This window comes from Heterodontus francisci, chromosome 23 (genome assembly GCF_036365525.1).
Source record: "Heterodontus francisci isolate sHetFra1 chromosome 23, sHetFra1.hap1, whole genome shotgun sequence".
NCBI classification, from domain to species: Eukaryota; Metazoa; Chordata; class Chondrichthyes; order Heterodontiformes; family Heterodontidae; genus Heterodontus; species Heterodontus francisci.
In genome coordinates this window covers 1,284,288-1,303,074 of record NC_090393.1, presented here as the reverse complement: position 1 = coordinate 1,303,074, position 18,787 = coordinate 1,284,288, and the positions used below count along the sequence as shown (strand labels likewise).

Here is an 18,787-nt window from a genome sequence, read left to right as displayed (position 1 = left end):
TTGGCTTTGTGTAAGTTTAAAATTCTTGTTTGTGATTGGCGTATGTCACTTTCAAACTTAACATGGAATTCAACTGTATTATGATCACTATTTCCCAGCGGATCTTTTACTATGCGATTACTCATTAACCCTGCTTCATTACACAATAACTGACATTTATCACCTTTTATTGTTAGTAAATTGATCGATCTAGTTGCTAAGACACGTTTCATTCAGCCTGCTGCCCTTTAAACTCCATGGGATTCACTCAGGTTTGGAGAAGTCTGTCTTCATTGGAATCCCAGAGATGCAGCACACGCCCAGCTCAGCTCAGAAACTTTCCTGTTACTAATTGTTCTTCCTGGCCCAGTTCTAAAGGCCCCCATTGCTTCTAAATGTCATCCCAGCTCTGCAGGAGAGAGCAGAGGCTCAAAGCACAATGATTCTGCTCTACGGATCAAAAGGAAGTAAGACCCCTCATCATATCCTTCAAAAATTTCCAGAAGTGCCTGATACTGCCCCCCTCCTCTCTATCAACCCCAGACCCCAACTCTGGACCCCAAGACTAAACCCAACCCTAAGTCCAAACCCCAGGCCCGGACCATGAACCCTGACCCCAGGATCGGACCCTGAAATCTGAACCCAATTCCAAAAACAAGACTCCAAATTCTCCCTCCAAACCCTCCCACAAAACCCTAAACTCTTCCCCAAAACCCCAAACCCCCTCCCAAAACCTCAAACCCTCCCGCAAAACCTCAGGCCCTCACCAAAAACCCCAGACCTTCCCACAAAAACCCAAACAGAATCACAGAACCATTACAGTGCAGAAGGAGGCCATTCGGCCCATCATGTCTGCACCGACTCTCTGAAAGAGCAATTACCTCAGTTCCATTCCCCTGCCTTCTCTCCATAACCCTGCACATTCTTCCTTTTCATATAACTGTCTAATTCCCTTTTGAATGCTTCAATTGAACCTGCCTCCACCACACCCTCAGGCAGCGCATTCCCGATCTTAACCACTTGCTGCGTGAAAAAGTTTTTCCTCATGTCGTTTTTGCTTCTCTTACCAAATAATTTAAATCTGTGATCTCTCGCTCTCGATCCTTTCACGAGTGGGAACAGTTTCTCTCTATCTACTCTGTCCAGAACCCTCATGATTTTGAACACCTCTATCAAATCGTGCTTCTCTTCTCCAATCTATTCCTCATCCCCGGAACCATTCTTGTGAATTTTTTCTGTATTCTCTCCAATGACCTCACCTCTTTCCTCAGATGCGGCGCCCAGAATTGGACGCAATACTCCAGCTGAGGCCAAACTAGTGTCTTATACAAGTTCAACATAACATCCTTGACCCTTCCTCCCCTAAAACCCTAGACCCTCCCACAAAACTCCAAACTCTTCCTCAAAACTCCAAATCCTCCCACAAAATCCCAAACTCTCCACTACAAAATCCTTAAACCTTTCCCTAAAACCCCAAACCCTCCCCCACGAAATCTTAAAACACTCCCCCAAGATCGCAAACCCTCCCTCAAACCCCAAATCGTCTCCCACTAAACAAGAACAACAACTTATTTATATAGCATCTTTAACGTAATAAATTTCCCAAGGCACTTCACAGGGGGATTATAAAACAATGTATGACACCGAGTCACATAAGAAAATGGTAGATTTTAAGGAGTGTCTCAAAGGAGGAAAGCGAGGTGGAGAGACGGAAAGGTTTAGGGAGGGTATTCCAGAGCTTGGGGCCCAGGCAACTGAAGGCGCAAACACCAATGGTGGAACGATTAAAATCAGGGATGATCAAGAGGCCAGAATTAGAGGAGCACAGAGATCTCGGAGGATTGTGGGGCTGGAGGAGATTACAGAGATAGGGAGGGGCAAGACTATGGAAATATTTGAAAACAAGGATGAGAATTTTTAAATCAAGATGTTGCTTGACCGGGAGCCAATGTAGGTCAGCGAGCACAGGGATGATAGGGGAATGGAACTTGATTCGAGTTAAGATGCAAGCAGCAGAATTTTGGATGACCTCAAGTTTACGGAGAGTAATATGTGGGAGACCAGCCAGGAATGCATTTGAATAGTCAAGTCTGGAGGTAACAAAGGCATAAATGAGCAAGAAGGGTGGAGTCAGGCGATATTACGGAATTGGAATTAAGCGGTCTTAGTGATGGCACAGATATGTGGTTGGAAGCCCATCTCGGGGTCAAATATGACACCAAGGTTGCAAACAGTCTGGTTCAGTCTCAGACTGTTGCCAGGGAAAGGGATGGAGTCGGTAGCTAGGGAATGGAGTTTGCAGTGGGGCCCAAAAACAGTGGCTTCAGTCTGCCCAATATTTCGTTGGAGGAAATTTCTGCTCATCTCGTACTGGATGTCACATAATTTAGCAACAATGCAGGAGTCGAGAGAGGTGGTGGTGAGGTAGAGCTGGAGGTGAGAAATAGGAGGGGGTCCAGGATAGATCCTTGTGGGGGTGGGGGGAGGTGGGCACCAGAAGTAATGGTGCAGGATCTGGAAGAGAAGCCATTGCAAGTGATACTCTGGCTATGATTAGATAAGAAAGGAACTGGGTGAGTGCAGTCCCACCAGCTGGACGACAGTGGAGCGGCGTTGGAGGATGGTGTGGTCAACCATGTCAAAGGCTGCAACAGGTCGAGAAGGAGGCAGAGGGATAGTTTACCTTTGTCACAGTCACAGAGGATGTTATTTGTCACTTTGATAAGGGCTGTTTCTGTCCTGTGGCAGGGCAGAAACCTGACTGGAGATATACAAACATGGAGTTCTGGGAAAGATGGAAACGGATTTGAGAGGACTTTGGAGAGGAAAGGGAGGTTGGAGATGGGACGGTAGTTTGCAAGAATGGTGGAGTCAAGGGTTGGTTTTTTTGAGGAGAAGGATGGTGACAGCAGATTTAAAGGAGAGAGGGCCAACACCTGAAGAGAGAGAACTGTTAACTATCAGTTAACATGGGAACCAGGAGGGGAGGCTGGGTAGTCATCAGTTTAGTGGGAATAGGGTCGAGGGAGCAGGCGGTGTGTCTCATGGCCAAGAGGAGCTCAGAGAGGGGATGAGGGGAGATAGGGAGAGAAACTGGAGAAAGATGTAAGTTCAGGGCTAGGACTGCCACCTCCGCTGGCAACGCGTTCCAGGCACCCACCACCCTCTGTGTAAAGAACTTTCCACGCATATCCCCCCTAAACTTTTCCCCTTTCACTTTGAACGCGTGACCCCTAGTAATTGAATCCCCCACTCTGGGAAAAAGCTTCTTGCTATCCACCCTGTCTATACCTCTCATGATTTTGTACACCTCAATCAGGTCCCCCCTCAACCTCCGTCTTTCTAATGAAAATAATCCTAATCTACTCAACCTCTCTTCATAGCTAGCGCCCTCCATACCAGGCAACATCCTGGTGAACCTCCTCTGCACCCTCTCCAAAGCATCCACATCCTTTTGGTAATGTGGCGACCAGAACTGCACGCAGTATTCCAAATGTGGCCGAACCAAAGTCTTATACAACTGTAACATGACCTGCCAACTCTTGTACTCAATACCCCGTCCGATGAAGGAAAGCATGCCGTATGCCTTCTTGACCACTCTATTTACCTGCGTTGCCACCTTCAGGGAACAATGGACCTGAACACCCAAATCTCTCTGTACATCAATTTTCCCCAGGACTTTTCCATTTACTGTATAGTTCACTCTTGAATTGGATCTTCCAAAATGCATCACCTCGCATTTGCCCTGAATGAACTCCATCTGCCATTTCTCTGCCCAACTCTCCAATCTATCTATATTCTGCTGTATTCTCTGACAGTCCCCTTCACTATCTGCTACTCCACCAATCTTAGTGTCGTCTGCAAACCTGCTAATCAGACCTCCTATACTTTCCTCCAAATCATTTATGTATATCACAAACAACAGTGGTCCCAGCACGGATCCCTGTGGAACACCACTGGTCACACGTCTCCATTTTGAGAAACTCCCTTCCACTGCTACTCTCTGTCTCCTGTTGTCCAGCCAGTTCTTTATCCATCTAGCTAGTACACCTTGGACCCCATGCGCCTTCACTTTCTCCACCAGCCTACCATGGGGAATCTTATCAAACGCCTTACTGAAGTCCATGTATATGACATCTACAGCCCTTCCCTCATCAATCAACTTTGTCACTTCCTCAAAGAATTCTATTAAGTTGGTAAGACATGACCTTCCCTGCACAAAACCATGTTGCCTATCACTGATAAGCCCATTTTCTTCCAAATCGGAATAGATCCTATCCCTCAGTATCTTCTCCAGCAGCTTCCCTACCACTGACGTCAGGCTCACCGGTCTATAATTACCTGGATTATCCCTGCTACCCTTCTTAAACAAGGGGACAACATTAGCAATTCTCCAGTCCTCCGGGACCTCACCCGTGTTTAAGGATGCTGCAAAGATATCTGTTAAGGCCCCAGCTATTTCCTCTCTCGCATCCCTCAGTAACCTGGGATAGATCCCACCTGGACCTGGGGACTTGTCCACTCTTCAGAACTCCCAGAACACATTGCAACTAATCAATTACATCTGAACTGTGGTCATTAGAGTTACACAGCAAGATTGCACAGCCAATGAATGAACTGAGCCAGTGTTTTTTTGATTGGTGTTGGTTTTTGGAGGAATGTGGGCCCAGTATAGGGTATTGTTCTCTGCTCTTCAAATAGTGCCACAGGATCTTTCACAGGCCTTGAAGAGGGTGGAAGGGGTTTCAGTTCAACAACGCATTTGAAAGACAATGCAGCAATCCATCAGCACTGCACTGAAACTGTGGGCTAGAATTTATTCCGGTGATGGGGGTCCTGGTGGCGGACTGGAAGGTGGGGGAAAAACACACCGTGGCCCTCTGTTGGACCCCACTACTTTTTAACGGTAGGCAGGCAATTAATTGCCTGCTGTTGGGGACACTGTCCGTTTAAGGGTCACGCTCCCGCCTCCAGAGCTGCCAGCCAATCGGAGAACTGGCATTGCCACGGGAAGTAGTGGCCATTGCTGGTACTGCAGGAGGCCCTGCAGAGAAGAAGAGTGATGAAAACTCTGGGACAGGTGGGTGCAGTGGGGGCTACTGGGGCCATTCAGGCAGAGCCCGGTGAGGGGATGGGGGCGAAGAGGGTCTTCCTGGGGGGGGTAGTGGGGGTAGACGCCGTTGGGGTGCCGTCCAGGAGCCATGGATCTCCCCAAAGGAGGGACCCACCCCATCCATGGTGGCAGGCCCCTCCATCTTCTACTAAATTGAAGTGGAGGTGGGAAGTTGCCCTTAAGTGGTCATTAATTGGCCTTCCCGCTCTGGACAAAATGGAAGGGAGCCCAGGCAACAACGCCATTGACATTTTGTTTGCCCCACTGCCAAGAGCAGCACAAAACCTTGCCCATTATCCTCATTTATGTGCTCAAGTCCATTGTAGGACTTGAACCCAGAACATCCTGGCTCAGGGTAAGAGTGCTACCACTGAACCAAGCTGAGATTTTCACACTGGTCACTCTTGGTCATGCCCTTTCACCAACTTTAATGTCCTTCCTATACTACACACAATACTGACCTTCCCAATGGCTGCTGCCGATTCATTTTTATATCTAATGTCTGCGTGTATTATATATCATAATCTATTCAATGATAGGTTGCAGGTCTATTCATGAATAATGCAACTGGCTATGATGCAAAATTGGCCAATTTCCAACAACAAAAGGAATCAATTCACACCTTCTATAGAGGGTAAATCAACAAGTCACTGAGAGCCAAACTTTGCAAGAGTTCAATTGCAGCGACTTTACATTTTATTTACAGCTTCCCCCACTGGTTATCCATTTACTGGAACCTTTGTAGAGAATCAAGGGAGATGGAGATAGGGCAGGAAAGTGTTGAGCTGAAATCAGCCATGATCTTATGGAATAGCAGAGCAGGCTTGATGGCCAAAATGTCCACTCCTACTCCGATTTTTTATGTTCTTATACTGAGAAAAATTAGACTTAACACTTCACACAACCCCTCAACCACAACTCAGTATCTATTCACCAGGTAACACAAATTTGTAAACGTTCAGATTAAATCTGTTTTACAAACTTCTGGAGGTTTTTTTTATGTCGAGCAGTGGTGCAATGATCTTGGATTCTCCATAAACTGTCCCATTTCATGTGAGCATCTTTATCACAATAGGAACGAGCTGGGAGCAGCTAAAAAAAAAATCATGTGATAGCCACCTCACAGGTGCAAATCCCATAATGCAGCAAGTACACAATCTAAATGTCACACACAATCAGATAATGCAGCAAATACAACCGAATTCATTCCAAAAATTAAAAACACCTCAACAATTTGGTGAAATTCTATACACTAGATGATAGTAGAATTGTAACTGGTCTGAATGTCAATGGGAGGATTTAAGATTATAAACTTCCATTAGTAATGGATGGAGGGTCATTTACCTTCAGGAGCTCCTCCACTCCAGTGAGGGGGCCGTGGGACAAGAGAGACGAGTGTGGAAGCAGTGACTCCTGCAGCAAATCCAACCTTGGCCGTTTGGTGTCTGCGTATGGTGCATCTGCCTGAGCACTGACATCCAGCAGGTAGCTGTGTGGGTTATATCTACTGCGCTGATCAGTGTTCCTACAAGACAAGAGGAAATTAGAATTGAAAATATCACCAAGGAAATAACAATAGATATAGAAACATCAGCAAACTGCCCTGTAACATCCCCCGATCCACAGCTTCAGATATCAGCGTTAACCCCAGAAGGCAAGAGCATCAGAAAAGATCAGGCCTGACACATCAAAGGTCATCTCACTTGTATATTATCTCTTCCAGCCAGACGTCTTGACAAATTTGTGGAATAATCACATTTTTGCCGTAGCTTTTTTTTCCAAACAGGATGTTTACCAGCACCTTCGACCCAGCACTGTCGACCCCACAGGATTCTCTGTAATTGCTAACATTAAATCATTTTCACGCTAAACTGTTTGTATATCGTGACATTGTCATTGCATCATTCTAAGCAGTTACAAATGTCACGGAAAATCTCTATTAGAGAACTTCCAAAGTGGAGATTTGCTTAACAGATTAGGCATTAAGGGGCGGTGTGAGGGGCTGAGTGGAGTTACAGACTCTCGATGGACTGGGACTGATGGCCAGGAAGGGTTTTACACTGTTTTCTTATGAAAATTGCAATGTGTCAATCGGTTGTGAGCCAGGTCTGCTCACAATACCACTGGGAGGAACATGTTTTCAAACTTTTGTACATAGAAATTCCACAGAAACATGGAGCATATTAAACTATTAAATGAGTCCAGCTGATTGGAATGCCTGGTACAATCTGGAGGTGGATAATTTATCCAGATACAAGGCGAATATATCAAAATAGGGTAAGTTTCTGTGCCACATATTGTAGGGCAGAGTAAAGGCCTGCTACCCGACCCGAACCCAACTGGACCCCGTGGCATGTGTCGGGTTCGGGTGGGGCCCAGCTTTCGGGCTCAGGTTGGGTCGTGCCGAGCCGGGTCGGACACACGCGGTAAGTGCTCTGCTGATAAGTATTAAAAATTTTAAAAACCTACCTGAGCTGGGAGTCCGGGACGAAACTGAGTCTGTGCAGTGAGCGAGTGATGTCACTATGACGTCATCACGCATGCGCTGCAGCTTCGTGGAGCTTCCCAGTCGGAAGGTAAGTAAAGGGATGGTCGGGTCGGGCTCGGGTCAGGTTGAGCTCAGGGCGAAATTGGAGGGACTCGGGCCGGGTCCACTGTGGATCGGTCAGGTGCGGGTCGGGTTCTTTTCCCGAGCTGAGCAGGCCTATAGGGCAGAGCTCCAGCCTGCAGGCATATCTCAAAGAAAATACTGCTTTGTGAGTGATTTTGACAGTTAATATGTAAAATCTTATCAGAGCATATATGTCATTACTGTTGTAATACCCATGTGAATATTACATCAAGATGACTACAGTGGGAGGGGTTACTCTCACTGTCTCAAACATTAACCCTATCAGACCCTTACACTCCAATTACTATCTGCACACAGGAAACACTTAAAGCTGCTGGTATAAGAACATAAGAAATAGGAGCAGGAATAGGCCATTCAGCCCTCTGGCACTGCTCCACCATTCATTGAGATCATGGCTGATCTTCTACTTCAACAGCATTTTCCTGCACTATCCCCGTATCCCTTAATATGTAGAAATCTATCGCTCTCAGTCTTGAACATGCTCAATGCTGAGCCTTCACAGCCCCCTGGTGCAGTGAATTCCAAAGATTCACCACCCTCTGAGTGAAGAAATTTCCTCCTCATCTCAGTCTTAAATGGCCTGTCCCTTATTCTGAGACTCTGTTCCCTGGTTCTGCATCTATCCTGTCGAGCCTTGTAAAAATTTTGTCTTTAATCTTTAATTTAATCTTTCCTCATAGGACAATCCCTCCATGCCAGGAATTAGTTTGGTGAACCTTTGCTGTCAGAGTTGATTAAAGGGAAGCAACAGGACAAACACATGGAAAATGCACCCAGGACACAAATATAATTTCCCCTGCATGTTGTACATCAGCAAGATAGGTTTTGAAGATGGAGATAAAAATTGTATGTCTCAATATGATTGAGGACACCAGTTCTGATCAATAAGTCAGCCAGTTATCTCCATATTCCAGACATTTCACTCACCTGGTCTCCAACGATTTTTGAGTTTGTGAAATGTAGCTGGAATATTTCGTGAACATTCTCAATTACATTTATTGAAATTATTTTCTCAGGGTTTACAATGGAAAAATGTTCCTGATTAAAATAACATCGCATTTTCAATAAAGCTGAGTAAATCATTTTTTAATCACGAAATCTTTCCCAGTTGAAGATGGAAATGGTCGTAACATTCCAGTGGGTCTGAATATTTTTCTGCCATTGATTGTAGCTCTCCCTGACAGTGCCAATCCCACATCTCCATGAAATTAACCCATCCCATGCACAATCTACTGCTTCCAAAGTGCTCGACTGCAGGGGTCAACTGGAGCCTATGTACATACACGAGCCTGCATGTACAACAGGAACACAGTACTGAGGGAGTGCTGCAGTGTCGGAGGGTCAGTACTGAGGGAGTGCCGCACTGTCGGAGGGTCAGTACTGAAGGAGTGCCGCTCTGTCGGAGGGTCAGTACTGAGGGAGTGCTGCACTGTCGGAGGGTCAGTACTGAGGGAGTGCTGCGCTGTCGGATGGTCAGTACTGAGGGAGCGCTGCGCTGTCGGATGGTCAGTACTGAGGGAGCGCTGCGCTGTCGGATGGTCAGTACTGAGGGAGCGCTGCACTGTCGGAGGGTCAGTACTGAGGGAGGGCCGCACTGTCAGAGGGTCAGTACTGTGGGAGCGCCGCACTGTCAGAGGTTCAGTACTGAGGGTGTGCTGCACTGTCGGAGGGTCAGTACTGAGGGAGCGCTGCGCTGTCGGATGGTCAGTACTGAGGGAGCGCTGCACTGTCGGAGGGTCAGTACTGAAGGAGTGCCGCTCTGTCGGAGGGTCAGTACTGAGGGAGTGCTGCACTGTCGGAGGGTCAGTACTGAGAGAGTGCCGCACTGTCGGAGGGTCAGTACTGAGGGAGTGCCGCACTGTCGGAGGGTCAGTACTGAGGGAGTGCCGCACTGTCGGAGGGTCAGTGCTGAAGGAGTGTCGCACTGTCGGAGGGTCAGTACTGAGGGATTGCTGCACTGTCGGAGGGTCAGTAATGAGGGAGTGCTGCACTGTCAGAGGGTCAGCACTGAAGGAGTGTCGCACTGTCGGAGGGTCAGTACTGAAGGAGTGCTGCACTGTCGGAGGGTCAGTACTGAGGGAGTGCCGCTCTGTCAGAGGGTCAGTACTGAGGGAGTGCTGCACTGTCGGAGGGTCAGTACTGAGGGAGCGCTGCACTGTCGGAGGGTCAGTACTGAGGGAGTGCCGCTCTGTCGGAGGGTCAGTACTGAGGGAGCGCTGCACTGTCGGAGGGTCAGTACTGAGGGAGTGCCGCTCTGTCGGAGGGTCAGTACTGAGGGAGCGCTGCACTGTCGGAGGGTCAGTACTGAGGGAGTGCTGCACTGTCGGAGGGTCAGTACTGAGGGAGTGCCGCTCTGTCGGAGGGTCAGTACTGAAGGAGTGTCGCACTGTCGGAGGGTCAGTACTGAGGGAGTGCCGCACTGTCGGAGGGTCAGTACTGAGGGAGTGCTGCACTGTCGGAGGGTCAGTACTGACGGAGTGCCGCTCTGTCGGAGCGTCAGTACTGAGGGAGTGCTGCACTGTCGGAGGGTCAGTACTGAGGGAGCGCTGCACTGTCGGAGGGTCAGTACTGAAGGAGTGCCGCTCTGTCGGAGGGTCAGTACTGAGGGACTGCTGCACTGTCGGAGGGTCAGTCCTGAGGGAGTGCTGCACTGTCGGAGGGTCAGTACTGAGGGAGTGCTGCACTGTCGGAGGGTCAGTACTGAGGGAGTGCCGCTCTGTCGGAGGGTCAGTACTGAGGGACTGCTGCACTGTCGGAGGGTCAGTACTGAGGGAGTGCTGCACTGTCGGAGGGTCAGTACTGAAGGAGTGCCGCTCTGTCGGAGGGTCAGTACTGAGGGACTGCTGCACTGTCGGAGGGTCAGTACTGAGGGAGCGCTGCACTGTCGGAGGGTCAGTACTGAGGGAGCGCTGCACTGTCGGAGGGTCAGTACTGAGGGAGTGCTGCACTGTCGGAGGGTCAGTACTGAGGGAGTGCCGCACTGTCGGAGGGTCAGTACTGAGGGAGTGCCGCACTGTCGGAGGGTCAGTACTGAGGGAGCGCTGCACTGTCGGAGGGTCAGTACTGAGGGAGTGCTGCACTGTCGGAGGGTCAGTACTGAGGGAGCGCTGCACTGTCGGAGGGTCAGTACTGAGGGAGCGCTGCACTGTCGGAGGGTCAGTACTGAGGGAGTGCCGCTCTGTCGGAGGGTCAGTACTGAGGGAGTGCTGCACTGTCGGAGGGTCAGTACTGAGGGAGCACCGCACTGTCGGAGGGTCAGTACTGAGGGAGTGCTGCACTGTCGGATGGTCAGTACTGAGGGAGTGCCGCTCTGTCGGAGGGTCAGTACTGAGGGAGTGCTGCACTGTCGGAGGGTCAGTACTGAGGGAGTGCTGCACTGTCGGAGGGTCAGTACTGAGGGAGTGCTGCACTGTCGGAGGGTCAGTACTGAGGGAGTGCTGCACTGTCGGAGGGTCAGTACTGAGGGAGTGCTGCACTGTCGGAGGGTCAGTACTGAAGGAGTGCCGCTCTGTCGGAGGGTCAGTACTGAGGGAGTGCTGCACTGTCGGAGGGTCAGTACTGAGGGAGTGCTGCACTGTCGGAGGGTCAGTACTGAGGGAGTGCTGCACTGTCGGAGGGTCAGTACTGAGGGAGTGCTGCACTGTCGGAGGGTCAGTACTGAGGGAGCGCTGCACTGTCGGAGGGTCAGTACTGAGGGAGTGCTGCACTGTCGGAGGGTCAGTACTGAGGGAGTGCTGCACTGTCGGAGGGTCAGTACTTTGTGAAAAATTCATTTATGAGATGTGGCCGTCACTGGCCAGGCCAGCATTTATTGCCCATCCCTATTCAGTTCACAGTGAGCAGAGTCTAGCTGTCTGTACCATCTGCTACTTGTTCAGTAATAGGGTGAAGCATTGGTTGCAAATTTACTCTGTATCTGTAGTGATAGTGTGTCGTTTATTTGTGAGTATGTTAAATATAATCATTTAAATATGTTTATGCTAATGTATGTGTCATCGCATGAAGTGATGCAATATCACGTGATTCAGTTCTCTTACACAATCAGTATGTACAAGCTGCAAAAAGAAGTTTTCATTAAAGCTCTGTGTTCAACCTCTATGTCTCCCCTTCAGCTTTGTTATATTAGTCTGGAAAAGAGATAACACAACAGTATCTAACCACTGTTCCTTAAATGAAGAAAGGCTGGGCCATTTTCTAAACTGTTACACCATTCAAGTTATAATTTGTAGGAATTAAAAAACATTAGTGAAGAAGATGGACAAGCAGGGCTGGATTTAGTGCTGGAAGTGGGGCTCCTGGCATCCAGCCAAAAAGGTGGAGCAAAGCCTGCCTCTGCCGTTTCCTGCCCTCCCCGGAGTGACCCTCTGTCATTCTGGAGCCGAAGTTTCCGCTGCCGGGAACTCTATCCCTTTAAAGACGGTAACGGTGGCCACTGCCAATACTGGATCCCCGGATCTGAGGTAGGTGAGGCAGGGTCGCCAGGGCAGTCCAGAAGGCCCTGGCAAGGTGGGGGAGTGGCGAGAGGGTGGTTGTGCAGTCCAGAGAAAGGGGGCATCCTGGAGGTACATTTGTTCCCAGTGGGGCTCCTCCGTGGGCCAAATATTGCCCACAAAGGAGGGACCCCCACCCCCCCAAGCCCGCAAGAAGAGTACTTCATGTTACAGGCACCCTCCCTGCGCAGCAGAGGCCTTCCCCACCCCCTCTGCTGGGAAGATCCCAGCGGAGGTGGGAAGAGGCCATTAATAGGTCACTTAAGGGCCTCAATTGGCCTCTGGGTGGGAAGGCAGTTGTCGGCCTACTTCGCCCTGGGAAGATGACTTGGCGACGGGGTGGCAATGGGCCCTCCGCCCCGCTCCCCCCCGCCAAGATACTCTGTGCCACCTACCCCCCGCCACCCCCCCCACCCCCTGCCAAGATATTCTGTGCCACCTCCCCCCCGCCCCCTGCCAAGATACTCTGTGCCACCTCCCCCCCGCCCCCTGCCAAGATACTCTGTGCCACCTCCCCCCCGTTTCCCCCCACAACCCAGCTTCAGGTGGGCCCATAAAATCCCGGCCGTAATGTATTTTTCCCCAATTCACATCCAGTTTTAATCAAACTTTGTCTTCACTATTCTGAGTTTTAATCGGGTTTTACAGAAACCAACCTTTCCTGGCCCATTCAGTTTGAACTATAATTAAATGTTTTTACAAGAAACTACTCGGAATTCATTCAATCTATGAAATGTAGTGGCTCCAGAAATTCTATCAACTGCACCTTGTCTGATGCATTTCAGCCTTTGGATAGATGAGCTAATCGAGCAGACTGACCCACACTGACCATTCCAGACCAGGCTAGATGCTAACAGATCAGAGAATTCAGGAACCCAGTTACTAGGCCCGGATTCAATCTTCTGCACAAGTGAACAAGTGCCTGATGGCCAGACTGACAAAAGTAGAAGCCAGAAGCAGCTGATGTTCATCTGAATAAATAAAGGATTCTGACTTGTAATACTGTAAAGCAATGATCTCAGGACAGACCCCAGAGGGAATTTCAGTAAGAGCTTGCCCAGAAACATCACTTTGACCAATCACAGTGTTGCTCTAATTCATTATGTAATGTTCAAAGATATTTCCGCATAGAGCTTTCATGCAATGACCTCCTTGTACCAAACTGCATCTTCACATTGAGCTGCTGGGGATCTCAGAATTGTGCATGGCATTGAGGAACTCACAGTTGAAATGTTGGTGGTGTTCTGAGCAGCTCAATGAGCATGTTTTTCAGATTGGGAGGTGGTTTCAGTGTTATTGCCTCAGGGTCAGGTTTGAGTCCATTCTCAAATTTTATAAATGACCTGGACTCAACTGCAGGAAGCAGCATTATAAAGTTAGCAGATGATACAAACTTTGCAAAGCAGTAGACATTGATGAGGACAGTTATCACTTCGAGGATGACACAGACAAGACAGTGAAATGGGCAGAAGCTCAGAGGTGGAGCTCAATGTGGAGAAGTGTGAAGTGATGCATTTTGGGAGGATTAATATGGAAAAACAGAATAGATAAAACAACAACCTGCACTTCTTTAATGTAATAAAACATTCCAAAGTGCTTCACAGGAGCATTATAAAACAAAATTTGACACTGAGCCACAAAAGGAGATATTTGGTCAATGACCACCAAAAGCTTGGTCACACAGATGGGTTTTAAGGAATGTCTTAAAGGAGGAAAGCGAGGTGGAGAGACAGAGAGGTTTAGGGAGGGTATTCCAGAGCTTGGGGCCCAGGCAACTGAAGGTGCAGACACCAATGACGGAGCGCTTAAAATCAGGGATGTGGAACAGGTCAGAATTAGAGGAGCACAAATATCTCGGAGGGTTATGGGACTGGAGGAGATTACAGAGATAGGGAGTGGCAAGGCCATGGAGGGATTTGAAAAGAAGGATGTTAATTTTAAAATGAAAACATTGCTTGATTGGGAGCCAATGTAGGTCAGTGAGCACAGGGGTGATGGGGGATTGGGACTTGGTGTGTGTTAAGACACGGGCAAAAGAGTTTTGGATGACCTCAAGTTTACAGAGTAGAATGTGGGAGACCAGCCAGGAGTGTGTTGGAATAATCAAGTCTAGAGATAACAAAGGCATGAATGAGGGTTTCAGCAGCAGATGAGTTGAGACGGACGAAGTCAGGCAATGTTGTGGAGGTGGAAATAGGCGGCCTAAGGGATGGCGTGAATATGAGGTCAGAAGCTCATCTCGAGGCCAAATGTGACACTAAGATTGCAAACAGACTGCCTTAATCTCAGGCTGTTACCAGGGCGAGGGATGGAGTCGTTAGCCAGGGAATGGAGTTTGGAGCAGGGACCGAAAACAATGGCTTCAGTCTTCCCAATATTTAATAGGAGGAAATTTCTACTCATCCAGTACTCGATGTCGAATAAGCAGTCTGATAATTTAGCAACAGTGGAGGAGTTGATAGAGGTGATTGTGAGGTTGGGATGTGTGTCATCAGTGTGCACATGAAAACTAATGCTGTACTTTCAGATGATGTCAGTGAGGGCAGTGTTCAGGTGGAGGGGGTCAGGGATGGATCCTTGGAGGACACCAGAGGTAATGGTGTGGGAGCAGGAAGAGAAACCATTGCAAGTGATTCTCTGGCTGCGATTAAATAGATAAGAATGAAAGCAGGTGAGAGCAGTCCCACCCAGCTGGACAACAGTGGAGAGGTGTTGGAGGAGGATGGTGTGGTCAGCCATGTCAAAGGCTGCAAACAGGTTGAGAAGGACGAGGAGGGAAAGTTTACCTTTGTCACAGTCACAAAGGATGTTGTTTGTGACTTTGTTAAGAGCTGTTTCAGTACTGTGGCGGGACGGAATCCCGATCAGAGGGATTCAGATATGGAATTCAGGGAAAGATGGGCACAGGTTTGGCAGGTGATGACACATTCAAGGACTTTGGAGAGGAAAGGGAGGTTGGAGATTGGGCAGTTGTTTGTAGGATGGTTGGGTCAAGGGTTAGTTTTTTGAAGAGCTGGGTGATAATGGCAGACTTAAAGGAGGGTGGGATGGTACCTGAAGAGAGAGAACCGTTAACAATATCAGTTAACGTGGGGCCAGGAGGGAGATTGGGTGATCAGTTTAGTGGGAATATGATCGAGGGAACAGGTGGTGCGTCTCATAGACAAGATGAGCTCAGAGGGGGCACGAGGGAAGATGGGAGAGAGTCCAGAGAAAGATGTAAATTCAGGGCTGGGGCAGGGGGAGCATTATAGGAAGCATGGGACAGTGGAAGCGAGGGATGTGGCAGAGGCAGCTGATTGGATGGTCTCAGTCTTAGTGACAAAGAAGTCCATGAGCTCCTCGCACTTATTATTGGAGGTGAGGGTGGAGGGGACAGGGGTACTGTAAATGGAACGGTTTTGAAAAGTAGATGAGCAGCAAGACCTTGATGTCCCTGTGCACAAATCCTTAAAGGTGCAGGACAAGTTGTGAAGGTGGATTAAAAAAAAACATGTGAATTACTTAGATTTATAAATAGAAGAATAGAATATAAAAGCACAGCTATCATGCTAGAACTTTATAAATCACTGGTTTGGATTCAGCTGGAGTTTTATGAACAATTCTGGACACCAAACTTCAGGAATGACGAAAGGGCCTTAAGAAAGGGTACAGAGGAGGTTTACCAGGATATGACGAGGGCTGAGGGACTTCAGTTATGAGGAGAGGTTGGAAATGTTAGGATTGTTCTCCTTGGAACACAGAAGGTCAAGAGGTGACCTAATAGAGATTTTCAAGATGGTGAGAGATTTTGATAGAGTCGATAAAGAAAAACTGTTCCCTCTGGAGGGTGGGTCAATAACCAGAGATCATACATTCAAAATCACTAGTAAAAGATCGAGAAGAAAGATGAAGAGGAATGTTTTCTCTCAGAGAGTTGTCGGGATCTGGAATGTTTAACCTGAAAAGGGGCTGGAAACAGATTCCATAAATAATTTTAAGAGAGTTGTACAGGAACTGGAGGTTGAGAAACTTATAGCGATACAGTCAAAAAGCAGGGCCGAAGCACAACTGCTTGTTTGAAGACGCACAATGGGCTGAATGGACTTTTTAAAAATTCGTTTTATGGGATGTGGGCATCGCTGGAAAGGCCAGCATTTATTGCCCTCCGTAATTGCCCTTGAGAAGGTGGTGGTGAGCTGCCTTCTTGAACCGCTGCAGTCCATGTGGGGTAGGTACACCCACAGTGCTGTTCGGAAGGGAGTTCCAGGATTTTGATCCAATAACAGTGAAGGAATGGCGATATAGTTCCAAGTCAGGATGGTGTGTGACTTGGAGGGGAACTTGCAGGTGGTGGTGTTCCCATGCATCTGCTGTCCTTGTCCTTCGAGGTGGTAGAGGTTGCAGATTTGGAAGGTGCTGTCAAAGGAACCTTGGTGAGTTGCTGCAGTGCATCTTGTAGATGGTACACACTGCTGCCACTGTGCGTCGGTGGTGGAGGGAGTGAATGTTTGTAGATGGGGTGCCAAGCAAGCGGGCTGCTTTGTCCTGGATGGTTTCAAGCTTCTTGAGTGTTGTTGGAGCTGCACCCATCTAGGCAAGTGGAGAATATTTCATCTCACTCCTGACTTATGCCTTGTAGATGGTGGACAAGCTTTGGGGAGTTAGGAGGTGAGTTACCAAGAATTGCCAGCCTCTGACCTGCAGAATTTATATGGCTGGTCCAGTTCAGTTTCTAATCAATGGCAACCCCCAAGATGTTGATGTTGGGGGATTAAGCGATGGTAATGCTGCTGAATGTCAAGGGGAAATGGTTAGATTCTCTCTTGTTTGAGATGGTCATTTTATGTGGCATGAATGTTACTTGCCACTTATCAGCCAAGCCTGGATGTTGTCCAGGTCTTGCTGCATATGGAAACGGACTGCATCAGTATCTGAGGAGTCGCAAATGCTGCTGAACATTTTGCAATCATCAGCCAACATCCCCACTTCTGACGTTATGGTCGAGGGAAGGTCATTGATGAAGCAGTTGAAGATGGTTGGGCCTAGGACACTACCCTGCAGCAATATCCTGGTCTTAGATGTTTGGCTTCCAACAACCACAACCATCTTTCTTTGTGCTAGTTATATCTCCAACCAGTGGGGAGTTTTCCCCCTGATTCCCATTGACTTCAATTTTAATAGGGCTTTGTAATGCCACACTTGATTAAATGCTGCTTTGATGTTAAGGGCAGTCACTCTCACCTTACCTCTGGAGTTCACCTCTTTTGTCCATGTTCCAAGGCTGTAATAAGCTCTGGAGCTGAGTGGCCCTGGTGGAACTCAAACTGTTTAAGTGCCGCTTGGTAGCGCTGTTGGCAACACCTTCCATCACTTTGCTGATGATCGGGAGTGGACTGATAGGGCGGAAATTGGCTGGATTGGATTTGTCCTGTTTTTGTGTACAGGACATACCTGGACAATTTTCCACATTGCCGGATAGATGCCAGTGTTGTAGCTGTACTGGAACAGTTTGGCTAGGGGCTCGGCAAGTTCAAGAGCATAGGTCTTCAGTACTATTGCCGGAATATTGTCAGGGTCCATAGCCTTTGATGTAGCTGCTTCTTGATATTACGTGGAGTGAACTGAATTGTCTGAAGACTGGCATCTATAATGCTGGGGACCTCAGGAGGAGGCCGAGATGTATCATCAACAGCACTTCTGGCTGAAGATGGTCTGCTTCTGTGCTGCAACTCATGATAATTCAATGAGTATAGGAAGGATACTGAAGCCATGGGAAGGGGACAGTGAAGATTGCCTGGAATAACAGCAGGACTCCGAGGACATTGTGAAGATGAAAAGCCCAACATTCAGAATTCGGAAGCATTTAGAGAGGGTGAACAGTGGAAGATTGCTTCCAAGGTTAGTGAATCATTAACAAGGGGCGGAGACTGAGGATTAGCATTAGAATATCAAAGGTCAAGGCTTGGAGGAATGTTTTCACACGGACGGTTATTAGAATAGGAAATGCTTTACTGCAGAGGCTATACATCCTTTTAAAAGGAGTTGGATAAGTACCTGAAAAGGAAGAATATCAAAGGATATGGGGAAAAGGGCCAACTGAGTCTGGGTCTTAGACGGAGTTCACCAATGATATGAGACTTTATGAAACCGCAGGGTATGAAGCAAATAACGTCAGCTGGATTGATTTATGGGAATGGATTGAAAAGGAAAAGCACTAGAGCCCCACCGGTCAGTTCCTGGCTGGAATTCCGACAGTAAGGAAGGTCTCCGGCGAACATGCTGGGTTAGGGGTCTGGGTGATAAGATGGATCCATAATCCCTGGAATGGCTTGAAAACTCGGAAATTCCTAGGTCCTGAAAAAGAAAAACTAATTTTAGCATTTGCAATTGCTTTAATTCCCCAAACATTTTTTAGCCAACATTCTGTCCTATGACTGTACTGTAACCAGGGGCAACCTGGAACTATAGGCAGCCAATAATACAGGGTTTGAGATGAATGTCTCTCACAGCTGATGTCAGTGGTGTTAATAGCAGCAGTGCGCTGAACACAATTCGAGGGTAAAACATGGATCACAATTCAGGACTTTTTAT

The 18,787-nt window shown here is 48.1% G+C and overlaps 1 protein-coding gene across 1 annotated transcript in view; it reads right to left on the bottom strand.

Moving 5' to 3' along the window:
- The window catches only part of ncor2 (nuclear receptor corepressor 2), a 446,529-nt gene that overhangs the window by 351,071 nt on the left and 76,671 nt on the right, over nt 1-18,787 (bottom strand). The window contains exons 3-6 of the mRNA XM_068055641.1: nt 18,423-18,550; nt 7,633-7,816; nt 7,209-7,237; nt 6,437-6,617 (exon numbers count right to left, since the gene is read on the bottom strand). Of these exons, the coding sequence (XP_067911742.1) occupies nt 6,437-6,617; nt 7,209-7,237; nt 7,633-7,816; nt 18,423-18,550 (522 nt within the window). The remainder of the gene's footprint in view (nt 1-6,436; nt 6,618-7,208; nt 7,238-7,632; nt 7,817-18,422; nt 18,551-18,787) is intronic.